Source organism: Gambusia affinis, linkage group LG23, assembly GCF_019740435.1.
Source record: "Gambusia affinis linkage group LG23, SWU_Gaff_1.0, whole genome shotgun sequence".
Taxonomy (NCBI): Eukaryota; Metazoa; Chordata; class Actinopteri; order Cyprinodontiformes; family Poeciliidae; genus Gambusia; species Gambusia affinis.
Genome location: NC_057890.1, coordinates 11,966,565 through 11,993,005, shown reverse-complemented (window position 1 = coordinate 11,993,005; position 26,441 = coordinate 11,966,565). Strand labels below are relative to the sequence as shown.

Here is a 26,441-nt window from a genome sequence, read left to right as displayed (position 1 = left end):
CACATGAATGATAAGGCAGGAAGTGTTTTACAGGATATGAGAAGCACTGCAAGGCAGTGTAAATGAGTCCAATCTAAAGTTGGAAATTTTTCAGCAAAGACCAAGAGTTTGTTTTCCCACTTTGTGAGCGTTGATTGACATATGTCTCCTGTAGCCTGGGGAAACCTGGGAAACGTACTGAAGAACCAGGGCAAGATGGCGGAGGCGGAGAAGGCATACCGAAATGCTCTTCACTACCGAGGGAACATGGCTGACATGCTGTATAACCTGTGAGTGTTCATAAAATGTCACACCTCCTCTCTTAGCAGAGCCTTGACACAAATAAGCTCTGATTCTGTGAGGAAGTGGCAACATCAGACCGAGAACTGCAGAATAAAAGAAAGGCAGAAAGAACATAGAGGCTGCAAACTAAAATAGATCCAGTGCAACAGTAATAGAGCTGGCGAGACACACAGCAGGAGTGTGACAGACAGGAAATAACTTTTGTGTGTCCCTCGCGGCTCTTTGTACCTTCTGCTCCTGATTTGATCAGTCATGTTTGCAGAGCCTGTGGGAGAACATGAAGAAATTTCTAATCCAGCAGGCGTCAAAGGTGCCGAACCACCCGACGGATCAACGTTGTTCTGCTCCCGTCTCTCTTCTCCTCTAAAGTTGTGGGCGTCAATAAGCTGCCAATTCAACAAAAAGCAAATGTGTCATGTCATTCCAAGAGATAGAGAAGCTGTTTGTGCATGATAGATGTTAGGATATATTGTACTGTTATGGTCTTTGTGAATATTTTGCTTCCAAAATTTCACATATCTTTTTTTAGAAACTGTCAATTAGATTGGAGAAAACCTGTGAAACAGTTTGTAGGGATGTAAAGTTTTCATACCTTTCTGTTTTCCATCAGGGGTTTGCTGCTGCAGGAGAACGAACGTTTCTCTGAGGCGCTGCAGTATTACAAGCTCGCCATTGGGAGTCGACCAACTTTGGCATGTAAGCCGAATCTCCTTTTGCTGCTGCCATGACATTGTAAAAACGTATAAATAAAGGGCGATCATCGATAAAGTGCCTCCCTCCTGTTTGGTTTGGATTTGTCAGGATTGATTACATGCCAGCCAATAATCTCTTATGAAATGCCGTAATTCTCCAGTTTTAAAGTTGAATCAGTCGCTTTGTGGCCACGACGTGATTTAAACGCCCTCATTCAGCTTGAAGGAAAAGTGATAACATTCAATGTCACACCCGAGTGCTCACATGTGAGATGATCGTTTGTCTTTTACTTTACCAAGGGCGACATTAAATAAAAAGAAAAATTTCCCTTCAGCGCATTCAGTGTGATGAATTACCTTTGAATCTTTGTGTGCTTTATCTCTTCCAGGTGAAGGCATTTCTATTCCCCACTTCTCCTATATTTCATCAGCTTTTTGATCTCTTCCTTTCCTCTCCGTCACCATATTATTGCCTTCATCCATGATACTTCACTTTCTGATTGCATGGTCATTTTTAAAAATGATTTTATTATGCGTCGTTACACTTGTCTTTAGAATTTGTATAACTTAAGTAGAGGGCTGTGTTTGAGAAAAGCGCTACATAAATAACATGTACTTCCTATTTTTGATGCTCCTCCTCACCATTTACTTCAGTCCAATTTCTTTTTCTCCTTAGGAATGCCGAAATATAGTTTATGTTTGTTTCGGTAAAAAAATCAGGAAAAACATGCTTTCTTTACTCTTTCTTAGCAACGGATAAGGTGGTCCATTTTAAAGGACGTTCTGGTGGTTTGTTTCAGAAATCATTTTCCTTTTAACTTTGTGCTTCTATTTAACTTAACCCTTGTGGTCTCTTGATATTTACTCGCAGCGGCTTACTTGAACACAGGAATAATCCTCATGAACCAGGGCGACCTGGAAGAGGCCAAGCGCACCTTCCTCACTTGCGCTGACATTCCAGATGAAAACTTGAAGGATCCTCACGCCCACAAGAGCTCAGTCACCAGCTGCCTGTATAACCTGGGGAAGCTGCTTCATGAGCACGGCCAGCAGGAGGTTAGTCTCGTTGACGCGTTTGTGTTCAATAGCACCGAAAAGACTCGAAGCAAAACGGCTAAAAACATAAATCATTTAGCTTCATGCAAAATGAAGTCTCAGCTTTTAAATTGCTCCCCCTGACCCCTTTGTGTTGCAGGAGGCTCTGTATATTTATAAAGAAGCAGTGCAGAAAATGCCAAAACAGTTTGCACCACACAGCCTTTTCAACATGATGGGTGAGTTACAGTCGGATCCCTGTAAACGGGGAGTCTTTGTTTGCAGTCCGGTGTGTTAAGGGTTGAAATTGCACATTAACTACAGCAGGGATTACTGGTTTTAAATGAGAACTCACTGTGATGTTCCAGTTTTTGTGTGTAATAGAATCAAAACATACAGTAAAACAAATCAACTGGACTCAATGCCGATTAAAATATGTGCATGCGCCTTTTTTTCTTCCTTTTTACGATGATTTAGGAAGACCTGTGTTAAACCTCGCTTCCCCTTCTGTATTATTCTAACACTAATTACATTACTCAAAGCTCATCCTGATGACATAGTTGAGATTTCATGGGAATTAAATTCCTGGGACAGAGTAGAGAAGGATTAAGGAGTATGTTTAGTCAGGTGGTTTGAAGGTTTTAGGGAGTGACAGTATTTGTATTAGTACAACGATGGCTAACGGATACTTTTTCAAAACTTGATGTCATTTAACCGGTTTGTTGTTACAGGCACCAACTGCGAATCTTTCTTGGGCTCCATCCCTACTGCCGATTATTAGGATTTGTGTACAAAAATGTTAATGCTAGAAATTCTGGAGTATTATTCTTAAACGGGGCAGTTTTATGGTAAGGATAAAAAATATATATATATATATATATATATATATATATATATATATATATATATATATATATATATATACATAAAACATAGTTCATCTATAGCATTAATGACTTACCAGTGGCTTGTTGCAACCAGGATTTCCTGCCCATGATACAGATTGGGGGGAACTGAGATTTCCCAACAGCCAATCCCAGTTTGGCATTTTCTTTAAGTCAACGCTGTCGAAAATGAAACAAGAGGATCCACACAGGGATTCATTAAAGTCACTCCCAGACACTTGTCTTGACAAATTGTCTCATTTGGTTATTCAACAGTTACTACAGAATATGTAAGATGCCCAAAAGACACTTCCATCTTCTAAAAATAACTTTTTAATTTTTTAATTTTTTTTTACTTCTATAACTAAGATTTTTGTTAATATCGCACTTAAAATTCTAACTGTATGCCTTGGTGTGTGATGTGTTTCAGGAGAGGCCTATATGCGCCTGAACAGGCTGGAAGAGGCCGGTTACTGGTACAGAGAGTCCCTCAAAGCAAAGCCTGACCACATCCCTGCCCACCTCACCTACGGCAAACTATTGTCAATCATTGTATGTCGCTTTGCAGACACACAAAACGTACACTGGCAATACAGATGCACTAAACATCATGATCATTCCAATGGTTAATCAGACCAAGGGTCTGTTACTTAAACAAACTGCTTTGTTAGAACTGTATAATTGTATGTTGAAATTTCTTTGGGAGTTAAAAGAGTCCAGATAAGGATTTTTTATTTGTAATTGAACATGTTCCTCGTGTTATTTCTGCAACAATGTTTGTTAAGAGACATCCCAGACAAAATAGCCAAACTCTCTGTGCAGAAAAAAGATCTAATTTCCTCAGCTTCCAGCTTCTCTGCCATGCTGCGACAACAAACGCAGACGTGACGACAGATGTGTTCACAGCTGAGCTGGGTTTAGATTAGGGGAAATGAACCATTTGCCCTTTGCGACCCTCCTCCCTAGGCCCCCCCGAAGACGCACAACCTCCTTCCTTTCTTCCTTCCTCAGCCCTAGTGCAGAGTTGAAGACACGACAAACCTCTGAGGCTGCGCACAGACTGTTGCGTACTTGCAGCTGTATTCTTCCAGGCCTCGATCCCACAGCTCCGTTGTTAGCTGAAATCTGAGGATAATGAAAACTTGTACTTACACATGTGTCACCTTGAGTGGCCGGACATCTGCTTGGCGTTCTGCGACTCGGGGCGACAGAATCAAGGAAAATCCTAACACACATCCAAGTCCTCCGCTACGCAGAATGAGAAACAAGAGGATGGATGAATCCTTAATAAAACACCAGATGACAGGCTTATAACGGAATTACTCCATTTCCTTATTAAATCACTTCAGTTTTGGCTGCAAGCGCTCCATCAATCAATGACACTGTTAGCGTTGGGAAAGTTCCACCTGAACTTTTGTGCTCCTGGACAGGATTTCCAAGAGTACAACTTTGTTTTCTCATTTTTATCCCTTGCAAGCGTCAGCAGAGGCTGAAGCACCCAGAATCGGGTTTTTTTCCGAGGTCAGGAGGTCTAATGTCACACTGGAGTTCTGATATTTTGGGGTCCCTGTAAGGTGAACAGTTTAAATAAAATTTGGTCAGCCAGCATTAAAATAATGAAAGATATAAGTGCTGAAGTTATTAAGACGCCCTACTTAATCATTAAATTCAGATGCTGCAATCTCTTCCTTGTCCACAAGTGGATAAAATAAACAACATTTGTTAAGCTATTGAATTTATCACCAAATTCCCAGATTGTCATTAAAAAATCTTACTTTCTCCTTTCAAACAAGCCCGAAACATTTCATAAAATATCCAGAAAGACGACCTTCGGTTTTCATAGTTGGAGGTTGGAGGAGAAATTTAGAGAAAACAGCCAAAGGAATTTTGAAATAGGCTATCCACAGCTAATATTCCTCCTCATTCATTTAGACCAAGTTCAGACACGGGAGGAAGCTAATGAGGCAATGTTAATATGGACGGCCCTCTCATTTCCTATTGAATGGCAGCCCCACTGGCAATATGGAAGCAATCAGTGCTGAAGCATGAAGCAGAAGTGCTGCAGAGGAAGCTTTTTTCTCTCTCTCAGTTTCAATGCTACTCCACACTAGTAAACAGATTTTGTTTTTAAACAGTTCCTAAAAATGCACAATAATTAATGGTTTTGTTAGAATCCTGATCATTTAAGCCAAGCCTGATTTCCCTCCCACCAGGAAGTCGTCCTAATTATACAAAATATGCACAAATATGAAATGTTACATATGTTTTGCTCTTTCCTCCTCCTGATTATACAGAAACGGAAACATCTAAGCTTAATTACTCGCCGTAACTTGTCTGCATTTCTCTTTCAGGGGGAGAAAACCGAAGCAGAGAAATACTACATGAGAGCAATTCAGCTCGATCCTACTAAAGGAAACTGTTACATGCACTATGGTAAGAAGCAGAAAACATTTATTAATAGGCACAGTGAGCCTCTTTTCAAAAAGGAGTTTCAGATCTGTCACTCATCACATTTCCAAAAATATCTTTGCAGTTTTCTCAGTAGTTGACAGCACATTGTTTTTAATGTGATGAACAAACCTAAAGTCAGGAGATTTAACAGATTTGTTAAAAGCTATTGTTTTAAAATATATTAAACTTCATTACAGTTTTTTGGGGGTTTTTTCCCAGAAGATTTAACATTGTGTTCCGTTATTTGTAAGACTAACCCTAATAGTTATAAAATGTCATGATTTTCTCGGGGCCTCGGCTTTATCTCACCACTGAGGGTTTCATTCTGCCTGCAAGTCCCTCCAATGAAACTGATAGCCTAGAAGTTTCCAATTTGTTAAAGGCTTTTTCTGTTGTGATCTACAGTTGACAAGCAATGAATGAAGGGAGGATTTGTTTGTTTGGATTTTCACTCTTTAAATGTACTCTCCAAGACGAGTTTGGTGGTAAAGTCACGTCACATCCCGGCTGCAAATTGACATGCCCTTCTTTGATTTGAACATGTAAGCTTATAAAAGCAAACTGAATTAAAATGGGGATTTAAAGAGGGACATTTTTCCTGGTTTTGAAGAGGAAGTTGGATTACAATCTAACAGGAGTTGGGGGATTCTGTGTCCCATTCTCCTTCGGGCCAGGGCTTGTTATTGATTGAATTCAAGGTTTATCTGCAGCCCCTTTACAGCTAACAACGCAAAAACACTCTAAGTTGATGCTCGCAGCTATTAAAGGGTGAGCCTTTTGAAGTTTTGCAGACAGCGCGAACTCATGTTGAGATACAGTGTTCACTGTACGTTACAGACAGAAAAACATGGCACGGTGTTGCCCCTCCGCTTCCGTTTCGTTCCAGACTGGAGAAACAGCCTCCTTTGGTGCTCCACGTTAATATCTCCAGGATATTCAGAGGAAATGAAAACCGTCCTCATGCTGAAAGCCCCGTTGTGCAATGCCCTCTTTCTCCACTTCCTTATCTCCCTCCGTCTCCCCTGCTTCTTTCCCTCATCTGATATCTTTTCGTTTAGCTTGGTCGGCAGCAGGAGGGCTGTTGCTGTCTTTGGAGCGAGACGTTTCCTGCTCTGAAGCCCTCACACTCTTTGCTCTTTGTTTTTTTTTGTTTTGTTTTCACCATTATCTTGTAGTCTCTTGCTAAAGGTGCTGTTTTTTTTGTGGGCTGTTTCATTTCTTTATCTGCAATCTGTCTGCTGCAGTTATCGTGGATTTGCTGGTTGAGCCTTAAGTATGACTTTGTAAGGGAGTGCCGATTATCAGTCCCTCAAAAGATAATAAATACGCGGACATGCCCGTGGGAGTGCACTCGAATGCTGCAGACGAAAGCTGCTCTCTCTGGTCACTGTGCCCTGCAACACATTAAATAACCCCCGACGTGACCCAGCGTGGGCCACTTTCGTTCAAATCCACTCAGAGGTCAAAGCAAGAAACCTCATCTGAGCCTCCGCACATCCCTGTCCTCTTTTATTTGGCAACATCTGTCGTCAGGCTCCGCTGATATTTTACGGGCACTTTGTGAAAGCCTCACCAGGTGGCGAGACTCCCCCAGGAGAGCGCATGAATTACCTCCATCTCGTCTTTATTCTGGAGCCACAGCGAACAAAGCAATCACGGCCCCATATTTTCAGTCGTGTCTCTTGTTTTTCTCTTCCTGTCCTTCAAAGTTGCCAATCATCTGGGGTCCGTCTCCAAAAGTCGCCCCCCCCCCCTCTCTTTTTGGTTTACTTTGACAAGTAACTCCCATCACACCAAAGCAGCATGGTATGAAATGATAATTGAAAGCCTCCCCCCCTAGAAAAGTAATTCAAAGAAAAATCCCACGTGCTTCAGAAAAAGAGGCTCGCTAGGTGAAAGATGCTTTAAACCTCATATATAAACTGTTGAGCTTATATTAGCGCATGTTATGCCCTTAATGACAAACCCATATTGTTTTTGGAGGAAATTAGCAGTGGTGTGAACAAAAGCTGCTCATACTGTATTCGGCAAAATAGCTCTTTTCTTTGCTTTTCCTAATTCTTTGTCATTTTTAACAAAATGTATCAAACATTGTGACTCAATTACTATACTTATTTGTCTGAATTTGGGGAAATTTTTAACCGTTCCTTTTTTTTCTCAGCAAGGTTACAAAAAATGGACTGATATGGTAAAGCTTGTCAATAAAAATGTCTGTTTAAGTAGATTTGGTTAGGAAAATGTGACACCTAGCAACTTTAAAGAATGTAGAATTTGTTAGAATTATGATATGAACCTAATGGTTGGGAAAAAGGAGAAAAAGCCTCTTAAAATGCATGTTTTTGAACAGGACTGCAGATGAAATGCACTCGACAAACAGACAAAAAGGCATATCAAGGATTCAGTGTAATTAAATTATAGGTGTTAGGATTAGGGTAGCATATTGGAGACACCTTTAAAAGTAAACCATGATCAAGGAACCATGATCTTAGTTATGGATTTTTACTTATATTCTTTGATTATTTAAGCTATTTTTTAAGTCTACCTTCTGTTCTGTTGACACCATGCTGACTAAGGCTGAATAGAAACAAAATAAATCATTTGTTTACCTCCAGGTCAGTTCCTGTTGGAGCAGTCTCGTCCTAAAGAAGCGGCGGAGATGGCTGAGAGAGCTGCCGAGCTGGACATGGATGAATTCGATGTGGTCTTCAACGCTGCTCACATGCTCAGGTCGGCTGCAGCTGCTTGTAAACAGAAACATTCAAACAACGGGGGGCTTCCCCACCGTCGATGAATGGCAACATGTTTCCAGAAATGTCTTGGAATTCCACATCTGTTGCCACCTCTTTTATGGTTTAATTCCAGTGCTGTGTTTTTAATTGTGTCATTTCAAAATAAAAGTCATACGATAAACATAGGCTATAAAGATCTATGCAGTTTCAGTCCGTCTTAATGAGGTTTTACTCCGGGGCTTATAAAGAGAGCCGCTGGAGAATTTTCCTTCATAATTCTGGCAAGCGCATCCGCAGGCAACTTATAAATCCTAAAGAGTGTCAGAAGGGACTTCACACAACTTCCCCCTCCCAGCTTCTCCGTAGCTGAATGGAATATTGGAATGACGAGCCTTAATTCTTTTCTGCTCGACATATCTGCTGAAGTCATTACTGCCTGCCGGCATCCCCTCTCAGAGCACCGGCGCAGAGGATTTGTAACAATTCGACATTCTCGGAGCTTGGCTGTGGTTTGCCGCCGAAAGCACGGGAGTATATCTAGATGACAGATTAGCCTGCCGTGTTCCGACTGACTGGTTCTTTCAGCCGTGAGGCGTCATGACATCAATCCAAAGTGATTAGGGTTTAATGACGTGACAAACACCTGTTGATGCTAACACGCGCTGTGGAGATGAGCTGCAAGTCTTGGCTTGTGCAGATTTTCATCCGAAGTTGTTAACAAACTGGAACACCCAACGAAAGCCGATATGTCTTAATAACATATTTGAACTAAAATGAGAAATTCGAGCAATACGAATGAACAATGAAAGCAGTAAAAACGAGTTTAGATGTTTTCTAAAATGCAATAAAAGTGCTGAGGGGTAAAGAAAAACACCCCACATTTATCCCTTCTTATAACTGCTAAAACAAGCACAGTGGCACATGACTAACAGATCACTAGTTAGCATTTTTATGAGTTTTGTCAAGTTAAAAACTTAACTTATGTTAGTGTGCCGCCAGAGTTTTTATGATACATTACTGTAAAATTGAAGGAGCTATCTGAGACCTTCACAAAGAAGATTGTAGTATTGTTAGGTTGCTGAAAAACCATGTAAGTTGGAATCGGTCGTTTTTGAAATAAGTCTCCAAAAACCCTAAAACATCAAAGGGACTCCAGCAGAATCTGCCTATATGATGTGAAAGTTCATATGTGTACAGTCACAAAGAGACTTTTAAGGGAAATGTACAAGAAGGAAAACTTTTTCTCTCAAAGGAAAACTTGAATCCAAAGACCGAAATTTTCCCAGAGAGAAGACCAGAGCTTCTGGGAAAATGTTCTTTGTATAGATTTGTCTAAAACTACCCTTTATTTTAGACCAGTACAGAGGACATGTCATAAACCAACATCAAGGGAAGAGAAACTCATATCAACTCTGAAGCATGGAGGTGAACGTGTCATGGTTTGAGGTGTTTATATGCAAAAAAAATAGTTTTCTTTTCCAGAGATATAAATTTGATTGCACACTAATAGGGAACATTTCCGAGAGTGAAAAATTATTTTGGATGGCTACATTTACTCCAGCATTCCTGAGTCTATGTGCTCTTTTACAGTTTCTAGCATTCCCCAAAACAAAACAGAGGGAAGAGGCAAAACCGTTGAGAGTTTGAGCCCAAGCAAACTCAAGAAGCTGAAGCCATGTTTTGCTTACGTCGCAGCTTTATGAATCTAAATTGCATTGCCAGGAAGGGTTTTAAAATTTTTTTTTTTTTTACTTTATTAGTTTTGGCGAAGTGAACTCTTTGTTTTTCTACGTGTGGAACGCATGAACTGTTGCAGACTAATGTATCCGGCGGTGACATGTGAGGGAGGACTCACTGATGTTTCAAGGCTTTTTGGCTCCAGTCGCCTCTTTACGTCCGTGGGATCAGAGTGAATGCTGACCAACTCCTTTAGCTTGATTCAAAAATAAAAGGATTCTTATGTAGATTATAACCAGCATGCATTTTCTGGCTGCTGTTTTGCTTTCAGAATAGCAACAGGAGTAAATTCTCTATTTTAGTTGCACACCGTAGAGCAGAAAAAAATAGGTAATACTGTGTGTTGTTTGAGCGACAAGTAATGCATGAATCCTACAAAATAAGATAAGGTCGGGGTTTTGGGTATTTTTGAAAATCTGTGTTGTTCTTCCTCCTCAGACAGGCCAATCTAAATGAAGCAGCAGAGCGGCAGTATAAACGTGCAGCCAGCCTCAGACCAGATGTAAGTACCCGGGCCTGTTTGCACTTATTATGGAACTGCTGCGCACACGTCTGCTCTGTAAATTCAATTTATAACACCGTGCAATTTTCCCCCTGCCCGCTCCCCACCCCTCATCTTTCTGACATCGTGGTACTGTTGTTCCAATAAGCCTGAGCAGAAAATAGAAACTGCTTATTTCTGCGAGATGTCGTCTGGATGTGCCTCAGCGACAACAGAGCGCGCGAGAGAAACGAGTTTAGCGGTTATTGCCTTCCGACGTCCAAGTAAACACTCGATCAAGTCAAACAGGCGGAGGAGCCTTCGGGGGGTGATATCACGTCTCTTGATGTCCGCACACATGGCTAAGGAAGTTTGGAGATATTACATCCTGTTTCTGTCTTGTGAACATCAGTCACTTCAAAGACGGAGGGTGTGTGGAGGTGCGCTGGAGGAGAATTAATTTAAAATCGGGGGAACAAGGCCTGGGGGGGGGGCCAAGCTTCTCGCTGTGATTTGTTAGGGTCGTCTGGTTTGCGATTATGGGCTCTGTAACTTATGCACCGTTACAGTGAAAAAAAGCTTTGACCTTCATGTCTCCACTGCATTAACCAGTTTTATATAGCTGCACTCTTTGAAGCTGTCTCTTCAAACCTTTCCCCTCAACCATTCCTCTCAGATTAGTGTAAGTGCACCAGATGCCCCTTAAATGATATTTTCCATTATTTAAGCTTGTTAAAAACTTAAATTTATATATATATATATATATATATATATATATATATATATATATATATTTTTTTTTTTTTTTTAAGTAATCTCGTGTGAGTAAATTTAGCCCTATTTAGGGTTCACACATCTGCATTTTCCCAAATAAAATCAAATTCAGATTATTATTATTTTTTTCTTCCATCTGTTAAAAACAAGTGGTCTGAAACCTATTGGAATGCAGCCTGAAATCCCTCATGGACACTCTGAGACACGTAGAGAGGGCTTCTCTCGTCATTTGTCAGGATGAGGGCGGGAGTTTGTCTCTGACATTTTTCCCTGCACACATACTGCCTGGTGAGCGACAGACTCTCAAATATCAGCTTAATCCAATAGGTTTCAGGTCATGAAAGATTCAGCAGTTGCTGTACGTGCAAAGAAAAGGTAATGAATACATGAGTGACTTTTCCCCACTGGAAAGGTTTATGTACCCAAAAATATTAAGCAAGGTCTGGATACTTGGCTCATATTTGGATCTTTGGCGACTACGATATATTCAATTAATGTATTCAGGGTGGGTGATTACATAATATGGTCATGCCTCTCCATTTTCTAACATCAGCATGATGCTACCTCTGATATTCTTGACAATGAGGGCAGTGTGTCCAAGTTTCAGCCTCATAACTGTTGTTTGAGGTCAAGTTGAACAATTTGGACATAATCCTTTTTCTATATTAGTCCATCTATTTTGTGTAATACATTAGTAACACTGTGCAAACACAGTCCAACAGCATGATGATACCACCACAGTGTTTGGCATTTTGGTCTTAAAAAGCCTCATCTTGACTCCTCTATGCAAAATATCTGACTTGTTCAAGTTCTGTGAATATCAATCAGGCCTGCAGGTGTTGATTTTCTGTTCTGCACTCTTGTGAATCTGTGGCAATGTAAAATTGGCTTCTCTGATTGGCAAACACTAAGCTTCTGGAAAGGCTCTCCTAAAGCCTCAACCCTCCCTCCGGTTGAAAATGTGCAGAAATGGCGGATCTGTGCCAAGAAGCCAAAAGATTATAATCAGAACTTCACACCATTTGGCTTACTGGTTTATTCTTGTAGGGCTAGTTTGTGTCATTGGGGCCTGCCCTTAGCAATGCATAAGGAGAGCAGTGGGCTGACTTGCAAAGCCCACCCACAAAAGTGGTATCAAAACGTGCGGCTCGATCCCGGGAGGTGTACTATTACTTTTGGTGGGATTTGGAGTTACCATGGCGACGTAAAAAGCAAGAAACGACCCCAAAATCACTAACGAGCTCACCAGGTGCAACTCTGGTTGTCAAGGGGACGAGGCAACCACTAAATCCTGAAAATACCCTATTTTTGAGGATTTTCTGTGTCGTCATAACTTCATGTAGAAACGCCATTCAAACTTCATTTTGTAGATACGTCCGTGATCTCTTTTAAAGTGAAGACAGCACGTCAATATGTATTATGGTTTGTCCACAACTTCTTTCTAAGCGATCCAAAGTTTTTGATTTTTGGAAAAATCACAGTGTGAATGCCGCTCTGCTAGAGTGAGAGTCAGAGTGACATTTTGACCCCAAATCATTTTTTAACTCGCCCTCACGCTCACAAATATTGCATGATTGGTCATGACATTGATACGCATGCCTGCTCCGGTCAAATGTTTTCAAAAATTATCTAGCGCTTACGGTTTTCTCTCCAAGTGCTTCAGAGCAAAGTCATGCGCCAGGGTAGCAGACAGATCTCACTGATTCACTTCCATGTATTTCTGAAAAATCTGAAAACACACCTTCTTTATATCATCGCTGTTAATACTGTGAGTGAGGTAGAGATATGAATGGCGGGACTATCAGAGACGACAAATAGCCCTCTCATACGCTTCAAACGGTTTTCGAATATGTATTACGGTTCCCGAATGGGAAACAGTTGTTTGCAATGCTTTTTTTAGTCAAACTGGCTGGCTCAAACAGAGAATTGTCTCCCCCTGGATGTCTCACTCACAGCTGGCAGAGAGGATTATTCACCATGGCAACGGAAACCAGAGCAGGGAGAGCTGATAAGGACTACAAATACGCATCACTGTAGTTCTAACTAGTAGTTCAGTTAAAACAGAGGAGGACTGAGCTGGCCTTTAGAACTACTTGCTGCTATGGGCTGTATATAACTCACTGTTACACATGGGATGAGTTTGGCCCTTTGAAATGAAGCTTAGTGAAAACTTCAAAATAAAAGCCATTGAAAATTTTTACATCAGGTAATTGCTTTTTTGAGCGTTATATGACTGATTTAATTCAATGACTGTTAAACATTGGATTAGTGTGGGCATTTAATATGAAGCTTACTACAAATTTCAAAATAAAAGCCTCAATATACCCCTCTGGATAGATATCATTCTGCATCATCTGTTTCTCTCAGGTTACTGCCTTGCTAATGAACAGCAAGGCAGTTCATTAACATTAGCCTTTTAGCTTAAATAAGCCATTACCTATTTTTCAGACTTATTAGCCATGTTTAGTATACTTTATGGAGTAAGTAAATGACAGTAAACATTCTAATGATACCCCACATGCTACTGAAAATATTTATGCTTACATTAGCATTTTGGCTAATTTTAGCTAATACACTTACTTTATCATACTGAATGTTGCATGTCCAGCTTACTTAACATTCTTATGATTCGCTACATGCTATTGATTACATTGCAGCTTTCTTTAGCATTGATGCTAATTCTTAGCATCAGAACGCTGGGTCCAAACCGACGGGCACACTTTGGCAGGCCCCAGTTAAATTTCTTCAGGAATCTTCTAGTTTTTGTCTGTAATTTCCATAATGATCTGTAGTGGTGGTTGGCAAAGTACTTCACTAAATGGAAACTCCTCTTAAAATCTGTAAAGCATCATGTAATGTCCAGTGAAAAGCACATAAGGACTTAAATTTTGCAAAATAAGAAAATCTGGCTTCTTTGAAGCTCTATTTAAAGTAAACGAGGGAAACACTAACTTCTGTGAAATTCTGTTTATATGTAATATTTCAATACAAGTTCTCTAGATGTCCCACAGAACAGGTTTCTGCTGTTTACAAAGGCGGAGGAATCCACATTTATCCGAATAAGTGCAGTTTGTCTCACCTGTGTAAACGAGTGCCGAGAGGAACATTAAACAGAACAAAGTTCAGAGGAGCTCTCACGCTTAACTCATGCGAGTTGAGGAAAAACCAACGGCTACTAGGTTGTTTGCTACAGTGGGGTGTGAAAAACAAGATTTCGAGATCAGTCAGGGGGAAAGTGGAATGTTAACCGGTAACACACACTCTCTGAGAAGAGACCAACTGTTGTGCTTGAGGAGGAAAATGTGTGAACTAGTTGCCAGATTTGGACCCATGCATCATGCTGGGAGTGTGTAGGGGCCCGGGAGCAAGGCCAGATCTGTGTAGTAGGAGATTTGCGTGTATTTGTCAGCTACATTTGTTAAGGACTTTGTAGATTCTCATTGTTCATTCACTGTTTAAAACCTAAGGGATTTATTCTGCAACCTAAAATATATGGTTCTTTGATTAACTGTAGCTCATATATAAATACTGAGCTCTAGCTCATCCAGTCTTCTAGCTGCCTCTCTGTTTGGTGTAACACTTTGATGTTCAGCCACTCCTGTTACTGTAATATTTTACTATGGCCAGCACTGTACATCTTGAATTATTTTACTCTTAAGTAAATTTCACCGCTGCTAACGTATTACAAACAAAAGCTTGTTTTCTTCAAAACAGTAAAACTCTTAAATTTTCTTTTGTGAAATCTCTTAAAGCTGTTGATGTGATCCAAAGAAAATGCTGCCACATGTAAGGAATTTGTCTCCTACAAAACGTCTGGCCAGGTTCCTAAAACATGTATCTCTGATAAATAGCTGTGTCAAGCGTAGAGTTAAGAAGGTCAGGTTTAAAATTGTTTGCCCAAATAAGGGTACCAAGTTCAACAATCCTCAAACGCAACACCTCACATCACTCATCATTTCTAAGGCACTAACTTTGTCTCTTGTGATGATCCATCCCTCTTTTTTTTACCTTCCCCTCCTCCACCAGTATCCAGCTGCTCTGATGAACCTTGGCGCCATCCTTCACCTGAACGGGAAGCTTCCCGAGGCAGAGGCCAACTACCTACGAGCCCTTCAACTCAAACCTGACGACGCCATCACTCAGTCCAACCTGCGCAAGCTGTGGAACATCATGGAGCGACAGGGGCTCAAGACGAAGCAGAGAGGGGAGCCCTAAGCCGAGAAGACCACCGTCTCGTATCTTTGCGGTGCTCAAAGCATGGAGCGGGACGGAGGCAAAATGCTCAGTCGAGTTCGGGGATAGTCGAAGTTGGTGTGATTGAAGTTTGATGGCAAACTTCTGCATTACACCGCAGTGTTCATTTGGTGGCTCAGACTACTAAAACTAAATCTAATGGTTCTTTTACCATAAATGTGATACAGCTCTTGCTAAAGGAGACAAAAACGGAGAGATGCACCGAGAAATTGGCTAGGGACTAGCACCGACCAGCGGTGTCAACAACTCACAAATGCTTTCTTTTCTTCAAGCCGTAAACAAGTAGGCACTAACAACAGCACAATTCAGGTTGAGATCTGTTGCTGTGGGAATTAGGGAGGCATCAGAGGAAGCTCAAAATTTGCAGGAAGCTGTAACAAAGGGAAGAGAGAGACCTCGGCAGATACCAGGTGAACTGGGGTATAAACATAGACGGCTTCTTTGAAATCTCAGAGTTATGGCAAAAATCTACGTTCTCCAGGACATTGGTTCGCAATCTTTTTCTCATAAGTACCACCTCAGTACATTCTAGCTTTCCAAGTACCTCCATGATCATTGACATTTTTAAAACAGTAACACAAGAAAACTTGGGCTTTCTTAGTTTGTCAGATTTTTTTCTTCTAAACATCAAAATGGAAAATGAGTGTTTGGTTGATAAGTGCAGGTTTTTTACACTTGCTATGAAATCCAACATGGCTGCCATGAGAGATTACACATGGAGTCCACGCTTTACAGCTAACAAGGCTAGCTGCACTAATCATGCTCATACCTAACACTAAGGTATTAGGTAAGGACATCCAAATATTAACTGTGTGATCATATAGTAATTTATATATAAATAAAGTCTGACCACTTAGGAATGGAAGACTGGAAAAATGTTTTCATAAGCCATGAGATCAGTAAAGATTTTTTTAGCAGATCAAAGCTTTACAAAGAAATTTGAGATCAACAACAAAACTGGAACCATAAAAATAAAATAAAATAAAACACAAACCGCAGCACTTCCATAAAAACTGAGTCGACTGTAACTTTACTGTTGTGTGTAACAGTAACTTAAATGAGGGGCTTACTGAAATTGTTTTAGCTGAAGCAATTTTGAAATGTGTCGCCATCAAGTGGTGTTTTGTGTCACTATCTGCTTTGACACAAAGGGAAACCTACATTTTACTTGCCCATCATGGAAAGAAACCTATTTAATTATCTAAAGGGAGCATAGCATGAATGTAGCATCTTGCTTCAGGCTTTGTTGTATTTAGCACAAAGCTAACCAGCATTTTGTTGGTTAAATTACATGATGTTTGCCATTTTCATTGTTGTTTTTTTTTTTATGTGAGAATAATTTCTTTTTTTAAAAAAAAAACAAGCTTAACAAACAAAAAAAACACAAAAACTATTGGTCCTGGAAGAGAACAAGTCATAGGAAGAATGCAGCAAGATTTTTTGGTACAACCTTCTTAATATGAAGATTGACAAAAAGAAAACAACACAATAGAAAACCAATCCAGTTGAAAACGTAAAGATTTGTACATTTTGAACATTTCAGGCAGAAAAACAAAAACGTCTCAGTGGTGCCAAAGCCTAAAATGAATTCTCACGCCTTCGGTGCCAAGCAAGATCTGTAAACACCCGTATTTTGTTTGTTGTGTCAGACGGTGTTTCATACTGTGTGATCAAATGAAATTTAATTTATTAATATGTATTATAAATGCCAACTTTGTGCCATATCATCTCACCCGTTTTCTTTCCTCCAATCAGACTGTAGAGAGCGACATTTTATCATAAGTGTTTTTTTGTTTTTCCTCTCTGCTCAGGGATATCAGGTTGTGATTCCTGTGACAGAATTGAAGATCTGTGACACAGAGAGAGTTTCTTCACGTGTTAGGTGTTCTTTGATGATTGTGGATGTTTATTTAATTATAGAACACGCCTAGCTGAAACCGTCTGGTGTTTTGTAAGAAGTACAATGAAGACTTTTCCATAATAAAAGTAAAAGGTCTTTGGAGTGAGTGTTTCTTTCTGGAACAGTTAAGAAGTAAAAGCACAAGATACAATTTAACAGCTTTTCACGTCTTGATTCACGGAAGACAGTTTGAAAAGTATTTCTGTTCACATTTTATTCTGTAGCCCTTTCTTTAAGACAGGGCTACTGTCATCCAAAGTGGAAACATATGTCGTAACACATTAAGTTAAAATCCTGAATAAAATATATCCAGACCAGATCAATAAAAAGCACAACATCCAGTCTTCAGCTGGAGTTCACTCCCTTTATCCGCACCCAAAAAAATGACAGCAGTAGAATCTGTTAAGTCTCTGTTTCTCACTCCTTTTTTAAAAACTCTTCTGGTTGCAATATCTAAACAAAGCAACAATTAGCAACAAAAACTAAAATTAGATGTTTGGTTGCAAGGTGTTAAAATCTCAGTATGCTATGAAGTATTGCAAAAAAATATATATACAGCAGTGTTTTATTCTACAGGTGTACATATACAAATTAGGCCAATTAAACCTCTACAGTGTGTATAGAAACACATTGATCCACTGGCTGAACAGCTTCTGAGAAACCTAAGGAGGGAAAAGCTGATGAAAACATGCCTGAGATCTTTTAAATCTCAGTCCAGTTTAATTCCCCTACAAACAACAGAGCATAATGACTGACAATCAGTCAGTGACACACACACACACACACACACACACGCACACACACACACACACATATGCAGATGAGCTAATTAGAGATGGATACGGAGCCATTATCGTCATGTTGATATCATTCAATCCAACAGACATCAAAGTAATTGTAGATAAAAAGGCAGCCTTGGAGAACACCAAGCGGTAAATATTTAAGAAGAGATCAAACATCACTCAGTTACTAGCTTGGAAGAAACTTAGAAATGGTTTCAAAGTTTCAAACTTCTTTTTCTTTTTTTGGGTATTTAATCAAAATGTAAAACACCAAAGATTGAGTATGAGGTTTTCATTTTCAGATAAATATTCAAACATCACTCAGTTACTAGCTTGGAAGAAACTTAGAAATGGTTTCAAAGTTTCAAACTTCTTTTTCTTTTTTTGGGTATTTAATCAAAATGTAAAACACCAAAGATGGAGTATGAGGTTTTCATTTGCAGATAGAAAGCTTACATGAATAGCATAAATTTAATTTAAAGTAATGTTCAAGGTGATTGCATTCTAGCTCAGAAATAATAATAGTAGTAATGAAATGGTTTAGAATTGAACAATACATAAAAAACAGAATAGCAAGAAACACAAACAAAAAATTTGGATTGTGACTTTGTTTTAATTCATGTGGCATATGATAAGAATAAATAAATAAAATCTCATACATAGTTTCTCTGATATTTGCTTATAAAAGTGAATGAGATTGTTGATTTGGTGACATACGTTTATGCACAGCTCCTTCATGATACAACAGCGCACTCTGCTGGCAGTTTTTATGAAGTCCATCTAATTTGATTTATTTTACATCTCATTTTTACATTAAATTCTAAGGTATCAATCAGATACGAATTTACGTCAAACTCTATTTTTGAAATATTTAATCATTTTATCTTGCAGGGTGGTAACTTTAAGAGCCTTTTTTAAAAATATTATCTCAGGTTGCAATTCCCTTTTCCCCTCAGGGTTTCAATTACCACAATGCTTCTAGTCAAACACGTTTATGCTGAAAAATTTCTCTACATATCAAGATTGACTTTTACAGAATATCCTTTTATTCTTCAGAGTAATTACTGTTATAAACTAAAGTGGGGGAAGTTTAAGCTTTAGTGTTTTCTGATGTTTGGCTCTCATTTCTTCCTTTTGAGCCTTTATTGTTTTCACCTGTCAGCAGTAGAAAAGCAAAAGGTAAGCAGATGTTTACCTTTGTTTATAATTTGCATTAAAAGACTGCACAGAATGTTGGAGCTTAAGATTTTGTTTTGTGGAATTTTCAAAAGCTGTAAGAGGAAATCTGCAAGAACTTCTGCAAAATCCTTCTACTTAAGGATTTTGGTAGAGGCCAGGATCTACACAATCCTTCAGAAAAAAAGATTGGTAATAATTTATGTTAATGACATAATATAAATATGCATCTGCATGTTTCTTCCAGTCATGCAGTCAAGAAGCAGGAGAGCTTAATGGACCAACAGAGGTTAAAACAGAAATGAAGAAGCATTAATGTGGTTCTGCAACAGCGTTTTCTTTTGAATCTCTGAATACCTAAATCTTCATTTTGTGATTGTAACATTTTGTAAAATCATAAACTTCTAAAGCAAATATATATATATATATATATATATATATATATATATATATATATATATATATATATATATATATATATATATATATATATATATAATAAATTAGTAACAGTCTATGTATAGTAACAGTCTCCACTGTAAATTATTAAATCTGCACTTCAAATGAAATGTGTGGAGCTTTTCCTGTAAAAACTCTCCTCAGCAGATTAAAGTTCATACTCAATGAGATATTCTGGATATATCTGATTCGGATCAAATATGATGAATATCATGGGATCGTCGAGATCATCCACACAGCTGTCATGAAAATTTTCAAGACTTCCATGATCTGGTTTGCAGAAATAAAACTCTCCAAGTTTCGATTTCCCAACCATCACCCGAGCAAGAAAGATCACTTTAGTGAGTTTACCGTTTGTTGGAGCTCTGTTGATGCTACTGTACGTGTTTGCATAGAATGCACAAGTGGTAAAATATATCCCTGCAGAGAGAAAAAGGAAAAGAAATCATTCAATCAGCTTATAAAGAAGCGTTGTGTCATTTCATACACACTTTGTACTGAACTCTATTCACTTTAGTAACTACATTTATGCCTATGACGTTTTCCCTAACCATTTTTCCTAATCCTAAACTTAACCAAAACTAGTAGAACTGCAAAAAGTGAGGTTGTGGTCCTTACGTTCTGCAAATGGCCCGGCTTTGTTGGTAAAAAGGGTGAAAAGTGGTCCTCTAAATACAATATCTACAAGTATACTCCCACGCACACTCCCTCCCCCCACAACCACACACACAATAATAAGGTTTCTATATTGATTTCATTACCTTTGCCATAAAGTTTGCCATGCTGTCCAGCCAACCGTAAATCAAAGTTATTTGTACAAATGCTGGCAATATTTTCAGTGTCAGTGCCGTGGAAAAGCTGTCTTTCTTGAATGCTGTTGGTACCCTTAAGCCTCATTAGTTGTTTCTTTTTTCTAAAAGTAAAAAATAAATAAATTAAAACTTTGCTTTGTTTGTTTTCAAGCTGGAGGAGAGAAAAAAATACAATGCACTTACATCTCAAAACCTTTCCTACCTGCAATACATTTCCCAGAGGTCCAGGTTTTGTATCCTTGTTATTGATACTATGGTCTTATTGAGGAGTCCATTATATGTCGTATAATGAGCCACGTCCTGATACTCTGGGGTGCGTTTATCCAGTGGGATCAGCTGTGCAACATAAAACACGTTGAGGTTTAAGGCGTGAGCAGTTAAAAATGTATAAATATCATTAATATACCTAATTAAATTAGAGTAAAATATCTGCATGTCAAAAAATGTAGCCCTGGGAGCCACACCAAAACTAACCCATGTGCATTTCACCTACAATGTGACTTAGACGTTTTCTCAGTTTTTACCTGGGAAGGAGCTGTAGCATTGAAATGTTCCCAGGTAACAGGTGGAGCACAGAAACAGGAACACCTGCAGAAGGAGCAGTCTGAACTATAGCCATGGTTTCACTTTCATTTAGCGTAAAATCAAACTGAGATGACAGTGCTACAGGAAATTGGATCCAAAGATCTCACCTATTCTCAAGATTAAAGTTGCGTTGGATTCTTCTTTGTTTTCCTGTGGTAAGGTCCGTCTGTAGCATCACTGCATGGAAAAAACACACACATTTTAGCTCATTTTCAGTAGCAGCAAACCAAAACCGAGATGGGTGTAAATGGGTGTTCACACACACACCTGAAAAATCTATTTTGCTCACACAGCTGCCGGCATCTACAACCATAAAGGATTGGTCATTCAAATAAAATTTCTCTATGTCCTCGCTCCTTACACGATTACTGGGATCATCCTGAAGAACAAAAAAAGACATTGCTAAATGGATCAAACAATAACTCTTAAAAACTGAGATAAAAGTTTACCTCAAATCTGTGCCACCTCCCACAATCTGCCTGGTAATACCAATGCCATGGAGTGTCGGATGTGTCCATGTTTTCTTCTTCATTTAGAGCCCACATTGTGCTCACCAATTAAAGCTGAATAAAAAAGATACTTGTCTCTACCAGTCTGTGTGTCACTCATGTGACAATTCCATTTGGCTTTTGAGGTTTTTGCCTCCTGAGCTAAACCACTCCCACTGGGGTAGCCTGGCTGTCCTACACCCAGTTAACTGTGTCAGAGTTTCTATTCAGTTTGGAAACATCTGGAATTCAATTTAAGTTTAGTCCAGGTCTAGATAAATACAACAAGAAAATATGTATATTTCCGGGCATTATTTATTTTCCCACCATTAAAAGCGTCACCCTGTTCTTCCTCTTTTCTGATCTGGTCTCATGGTTTTAAGGCGGTTAAATTAACCTGTGCATGGAGGGTCCAAGACAAAAAAAACCCCAAAACAAAACACGACTATTTTCTACTTCATTTAGAGCCAACATTGACAAACTAAAGCTGAATAAATAAATGATCCCACTGTATCTCTCTCTTTGTATTTCTGGCTCCTAATCTAAATTACTCCCTTTAAATTAGGTTACTTTTTTCCAAGAGAGGACAAAAAGTTGGGTTTGTCAAAACCCAGCTGATGAGGTCTACTGCAGACTATAAAAGAATATGTAGAATATTCTGTGGTGAAAAGAACAACACTGCTAACACTTATGACGTAAGGCAGCAGTGTTTTTCTTGTACACAAATGAAGGCAAGACATATTTGCATAGAACCATTAGATAATGAACATAGATAATGTATAGTTCTTCACAGAAAAGGAAATGAACAGTTCTGTTCTTTTACTGTATTAGAAGAGCGATAAAAAAATCTTAATCACCACATGAAAAGAAAAAACATGAAAATGTCAATGACTTGGCTAGCTAGCTTTAGCCTAGCCATTGGCTAAAATGACTTGGCTAAAACTAATGATTTGGTTTCAATATAAATTTTCATATCAAATTTATATGAAAATGATAGAAATTACTTGAACAGAGTTAAGTTACATTTCATCACCATGGATATATTAGAAAATGTATAAGTGCTTCCTAATTCTTTGTTAGGGAGAATCATAAAAATGAAGTCTAAATATGCACTGAGGAACTTGAGGAGCCCCACACACATTTACGTTTACCTTTAGTATTTTCCATCAGGGCTGTGGTTTGTCTGACAGCCTGCCCAGCAACAGCTGACAATTTCATTAACAGAGCAAAGCGAATTTGGTATGTGGCCTTCCAAAACACCAAAAAGAGTAAATAAAAGAGTACGATGCATCAATGGAATCATATTACACACTTAAATGTAATTAATTGCCAAAGGTACACAGGAAAATACAGACACAGGTTAAAATTACACACAGCATAAATCACACATAAACCACTGGAGCTCTAGATGTGTAAGGTTATTTTCCCTATTAAATTTGAATTTTTCAGCAAAGTCTATTTGGGCTCTGGTTCAACCAATCAGCAAACACTGTCCCCTTAAATGCTGATTGGTTTACATGCTAATATCTAAATAGGTGATATTTCTTTTTTATCTGTATACTTGTTACTGGTAATTCAAACAGTATTGAACTGGGTTATAGTGTCTTGCTTGGTACAACAGTACCCTCTGCTGACTGATCCTTTTGATAAACCTCATCTAATTTCAATTCCTCTAAAAAAAGAAAAGCAGGTGAAGGAGGTCAATGAGTAAGATAAATCACTCAAAGAGTTAGGTCTTCCCCAACTCTTTGAAAACTTCAATATGATATAGATTTTCACTGCCGTCTGTTTGTAAAATGTTTATCCCAGTTTGCTATGCGCTAACCACAATGATCTTAAATGTCTGGCTGCATATTTTTGTACAATCTAATCTGTCTGGATTATAGATTCTAATTTTAAGACACTGTTCAAGTACATCGTTTGTATGCATTATATATTGTATGTATGCACATCTGTATGTGTTGCTCACACACTCATCTGATACATACAGATGGATAAAACAGAAAGACACACACACACTTTGGTTTGGTTCTGAAGTTTATTTGTCGATTGTTTTAAATCTGAATATCTATATTGTAATTATAATGCAGTGGAAGTCGACAGAAATGTCGTTAAAAACCAATAGTAACCATTTTATACTTGATATTTAATGTTAACTATGTAATAAATTAGATTATTGGATATTTTAAATTCCCTGTTGGCTTCAAATGGGATGTTACTCTAAAAAGCTTTCTTCAACAAATTAATTTATTTATTCGACAGATTTATCATCCACATAGACTGACTGAAGTTGAGTGAGGTTATTGGTACTCTATAAGATATTCCGGGTATATTTGATTTGGATCAAATATAATAAATATTGTGGGATGACTGGCATCATTCACACAACTGTCAAACGCGTTTTCATCATCTGGCTTAAGTAAATCCTGTGTTCCAAGTTTAAACTTCCCAACCATCACCCGAGCAAGAAATATGCTTTTAGTGTTTCCACCATGTGTGCTGTTGGTGCTGTATTTGTCTGCATATGATGCATGGATGGCAAAATATATACCTGTAAAGAGAAAAAGAGCAACACAATTCAGACAGGTTTTATTTTTTAACTACACAAACATGATTCGTGGCAGTGGCCGTCTTACCATTACCAAATGTTCTTCCGTTCTTTTTAGGTATCCTTAAATCAAAGTTATACTTGCAAATGCTCTCCACGTTTTTAGTGTCAGTCCCGTGGAAAAGGCGCCTTTCAGGAATATCTGGGACATTTTTAATTTTCATAAGCTGTTTCTTTTTCCTGAAGAATGCAGAGGGTGACAATTGGTTTAAAAAAAAAAAAATTTAATAAAATCACAGATGAGAAATTATTAATCACGAAGCCTCAAAGTAAAAGCTTTTTCTTACCTGCAGTATATTTCCCAGAGATCCAGATTCTGTATTCTGCTTATTGATACGATGGATTTGGATAGGAGACCTTCACGGCTCACATAATCTGCCACAGTCTGATACTCTGAGGTGAGCTCACTCAGTTGGATCAGCTTAAAAACACGACACAAACACACACACATACAGTATCTTGAAGAGGTTTTTTTTCCCCCCGTGAATTTCTTCCCATTTTGTCCTATTCCAACAAAAAAACTTTCATTTTGTTTATGGGGATATATGCAATAGACCAAACAAAAGAAAGGAAACGAGTAAAAAGGTAAGTACGGCATTAATCAGAAGAGCAGCCAAGAAAACCTTTGGTAACCCTGTAGGAGCTGCAGAGATAAACAGATGAGTTGGGGAATCTGTTGACATGACAACCAGTTATTGTACTCTTGACAAATCTGGCCTTCATGGGAGAGTGGCAAGAACAAAGTTATGATTGACAGAAGCAAGAAGTAATTTTTTAAGTGTGTGTGTGTTAGTCTATTGGATAAAATTAGAATAAATAAAATTCACAGAGTTTAATGGCTGCTATATACAAAAATATGAAAACGTTAAGCAAGAGTACTAAATACTTACTAAGTGAGTCTATGAAGGTGTTCAGCAGAAACAAAAGCATTTGTGTCCCCCCGCCCCCAGGTACCTACTAATCGGTAAAACATTTATTTTACTACAGATCATAAAATACCCGAAAGAAAGGTTTTCCAAATTTTCTATCCACCTAAAAAAAAAAAGAAAAGAAAAAAAACTGGATTTAAAATGAAGTAACCACATCTAACTTTCTGAACTTCATGTAAAACTCTGCAACCTGCAGAGGTAACTAAAAATGTAAATATTTTTTGTGGCAAAACAGAAAAAAATAAAATAACATTTTCCAGTTAGACCTGATATGTCCTACATTCTGAATCAGAATCATGAACAAATTGAAAACCATTCATACAAATAACCTACATCAAGTCACACTGTTTTGTTGCTAAATGTCCAGAACCACTCAAAAGTTGTTTAGTACTGATGCAAACAGCTGCCATATTATTTTGGTTGCCATGTGTAGTTACAGTTTTCCAATAAAGCAAAACAACTGGAATAAGGGATGTCATGTTCTTTAAATTCTTTGAATTAAAACTGATTTAATTTTTTTCTGATTTAGACATAATGCGCAGGAAAATGCTTTAGTGTCAAGAAGTCATTTTTCTTTTTTCCTCACCTGATAAGGAGCTGTAGGATCAAAGTTTTCCCAGAAAACAGGAGGTCCACAGAAACAGCAACAGCTACAGGAAAACATGAGCAAAGACGGTTTCACTTTCACTTTGTGAGAAATCAAACTTAACTCACGGCGCTGTGGTAAACGGAAGCCGCTGGCAATAATTCACCTTTGTACAAGATTAAAGTTGCGTTGGATTCGCCTTTGTTTTCCTGTGGTGAGGTCGGTCTGCAACATCACTGCACAGAGACACACATTTCAGCTGATTCCAGCTGAAAATAAACCAAAACTGTGAGCATGAGTGTTCACCTGAAAAATCGATCTTGCTTCGGAAGTTGAACGTATTTACGGTCATAACAGATTTCGAGTCTCTCAAATAAAAATCCTCCATGTCCTGACTCCTAATGGGCTTGCTGGGATCATCCTGGAGGATGAAAACAAAAGAGCAAAGTGTCAATCATGATCGCACATACAGAAAATTATGAAAATCTAAAGAACAGATGAAAGTTTACCTCAACTCTGTGCCACCTCCCACAGTCTTCCAGATAATACCAACTCCACGGAGTGTCAGATGTGTCCATATTTTCTTCATTTAGAGCCCACATTGTGCTTATGAACTAAAGCTGAATAAAAAAAGTGGACTTCCTCTACCTGTCTGTGTCCCTCATTGCTGTTTAATTTGCCTTTTGAGTTTCTGCCTCCTGAACTAAACCACTCCCACTGAGGTAGGCTGGCTGTTCTTCAATGAAGACTTCCAGTTAATTGTGTGACACAGAGTTCCTATTCAGTTTGGAAAAGTT

The 26,441-nt window shown here is 38.6% G+C and overlaps 3 protein-coding genes across 5 annotated transcripts in view; 1 reads left to right on the top strand and 2 right to left on the bottom strand.

The window, feature by feature from the left end:
* Positions 1 to 15,900, top strand: part of LOC122826147 (protein O-mannosyl-transferase TMTC2-like) — a 50,394-nt gene extending 34,494 nt beyond the window's left edge. For both annotated transcript variants that reach the window (XM_044107683.1, XM_044107684.1), the window contains exons 4-12: positions 155 to 269; positions 893 to 978; positions 1,846 to 2,030; positions 2,170 to 2,248; positions 3,324 to 3,445; positions 5,245 to 5,326; positions 7,957 to 8,071; positions 10,249 to 10,312; positions 15,092 to 15,900. In XM_044107683.1, coding sequence (XP_043963618.1) covers positions 155 to 269; positions 893 to 978; positions 1,846 to 2,030; positions 2,170 to 2,248; positions 3,324 to 3,445; positions 5,245 to 5,326; positions 7,957 to 8,071; positions 10,249 to 10,312; positions 15,092 to 15,280 — 1,037 coding nt within the window. In that variant the 3' untranslated portion in view covers positions 15,281 to 15,900. The remainder of the gene's footprint in view (positions 1 to 154; positions 270 to 892; positions 979 to 1,845; positions 2,031 to 2,169; positions 2,249 to 3,323; positions 3,446 to 5,244; positions 5,327 to 7,956; positions 8,072 to 10,248; positions 10,313 to 15,091) is intronic.
* Positions 15,901 to 19,714: 3,814 nt separating this feature from the next.
* On the bottom strand, positions 19,715 to 22,229 carry LOC122826444 (protein mono-ADP-ribosyltransferase PARP11-like). 2 transcript variants are annotated; one of them, XM_044108295.1, is made up of 7 exons: positions 21,483 to 22,229; positions 21,301 to 21,412; positions 21,141 to 21,210; positions 20,973 to 21,036; positions 20,651 to 20,784; positions 20,398 to 20,549; positions 19,715 to 20,056 (listed from the first exon to the last, which is right to left on the bottom strand). In XM_044108295.1, exons 1-7 carry the CDS (start codon positions 21,576 to 21,578, stop codon positions 19,785 to 19,787), a joined length of 900 nt encoding a protein of 299 aa, XP_043964230.1. In that variant the 5' UTR covers positions 21,579 to 22,229; the 3' UTR covers positions 19,715 to 19,784. The 2 variants fall into 2 exon arrangements, with proteins under 2 accessions (XP_043964230.1, XP_043964231.1); XM_044108296.1 differs by having other exon boundaries at positions 21,301 to 21,435; positions 21,483 to 21,617.
* A 1,316-nt stretch (positions 22,230 to 23,545) lies between these two features.
* On the bottom strand, positions 23,546 to 26,383 carry LOC122826660 (protein mono-ADP-ribosyltransferase PARP11-like). The gene is made up of 7 exons (XM_044108788.1): positions 26,154 to 26,383; positions 25,951 to 26,065; positions 25,811 to 25,880; positions 25,645 to 25,708; positions 24,417 to 24,550; positions 24,158 to 24,309; positions 23,546 to 24,072 (listed from the first exon to the last, which is right to left on the bottom strand). The coding sequence occupies exons 1-7, from the start codon at positions 26,244 to 26,246 to the stop codon at positions 23,822 to 23,824; spliced, it is 879 nt and encodes a 292-aa protein (XP_043964723.1). The 5' UTR covers positions 26,247 to 26,383; the 3' UTR covers positions 23,546 to 23,821.
* Positions 26,384 to 26,441: the final 58 nt, after the last annotated feature.

Excerpts from the sequence above, each read along its gene's own strand:
- LOC122826444 (XM_044108295.1), bottom strand. The coding sequence starts at position 21,578 with ATGTGGGCTCTAAATGAAGAAGAAAACATGGACACATCCGACACTCCA. Across the intron at positions 21,211-21,300 it reads GAGCAAAATAGATTTTTCAG|TGATGCTACAGACGGACCTT; the intron begins GTGTGTGTGTGA and ends TTTTCCATGCAG. Across the intron at positions 20,550-20,650 it reads CTCTGGGAAATGTATTGCAG|AAAAAAGAAACAACTAATGA; the intron begins GTAGGAAAGGTT and ends TTTTACTTTTAG.
- LOC122826660 (XM_044108788.1), bottom strand. The coding sequence starts at position 26,246 with ATGTGGGCTCTAAATGAAGAAAATATGGACACATCTGACACTCCGTGG. Across the intron at positions 26,066-26,153 it reads GGAGGTGGCACAGAGTTGAG|GATGATCCCAGCAAGCCCAT; the intron begins GTAAACTTTCAT and ends TTCATCCTCCAG. Across the intron at positions 24,310-24,416 it reads CTCTGGGAAATATACTGCAG|GAAAAAGAAACAGCTTATGA; the intron begins GTAAGAAAAAGC and ends TGCATTCTTCAG.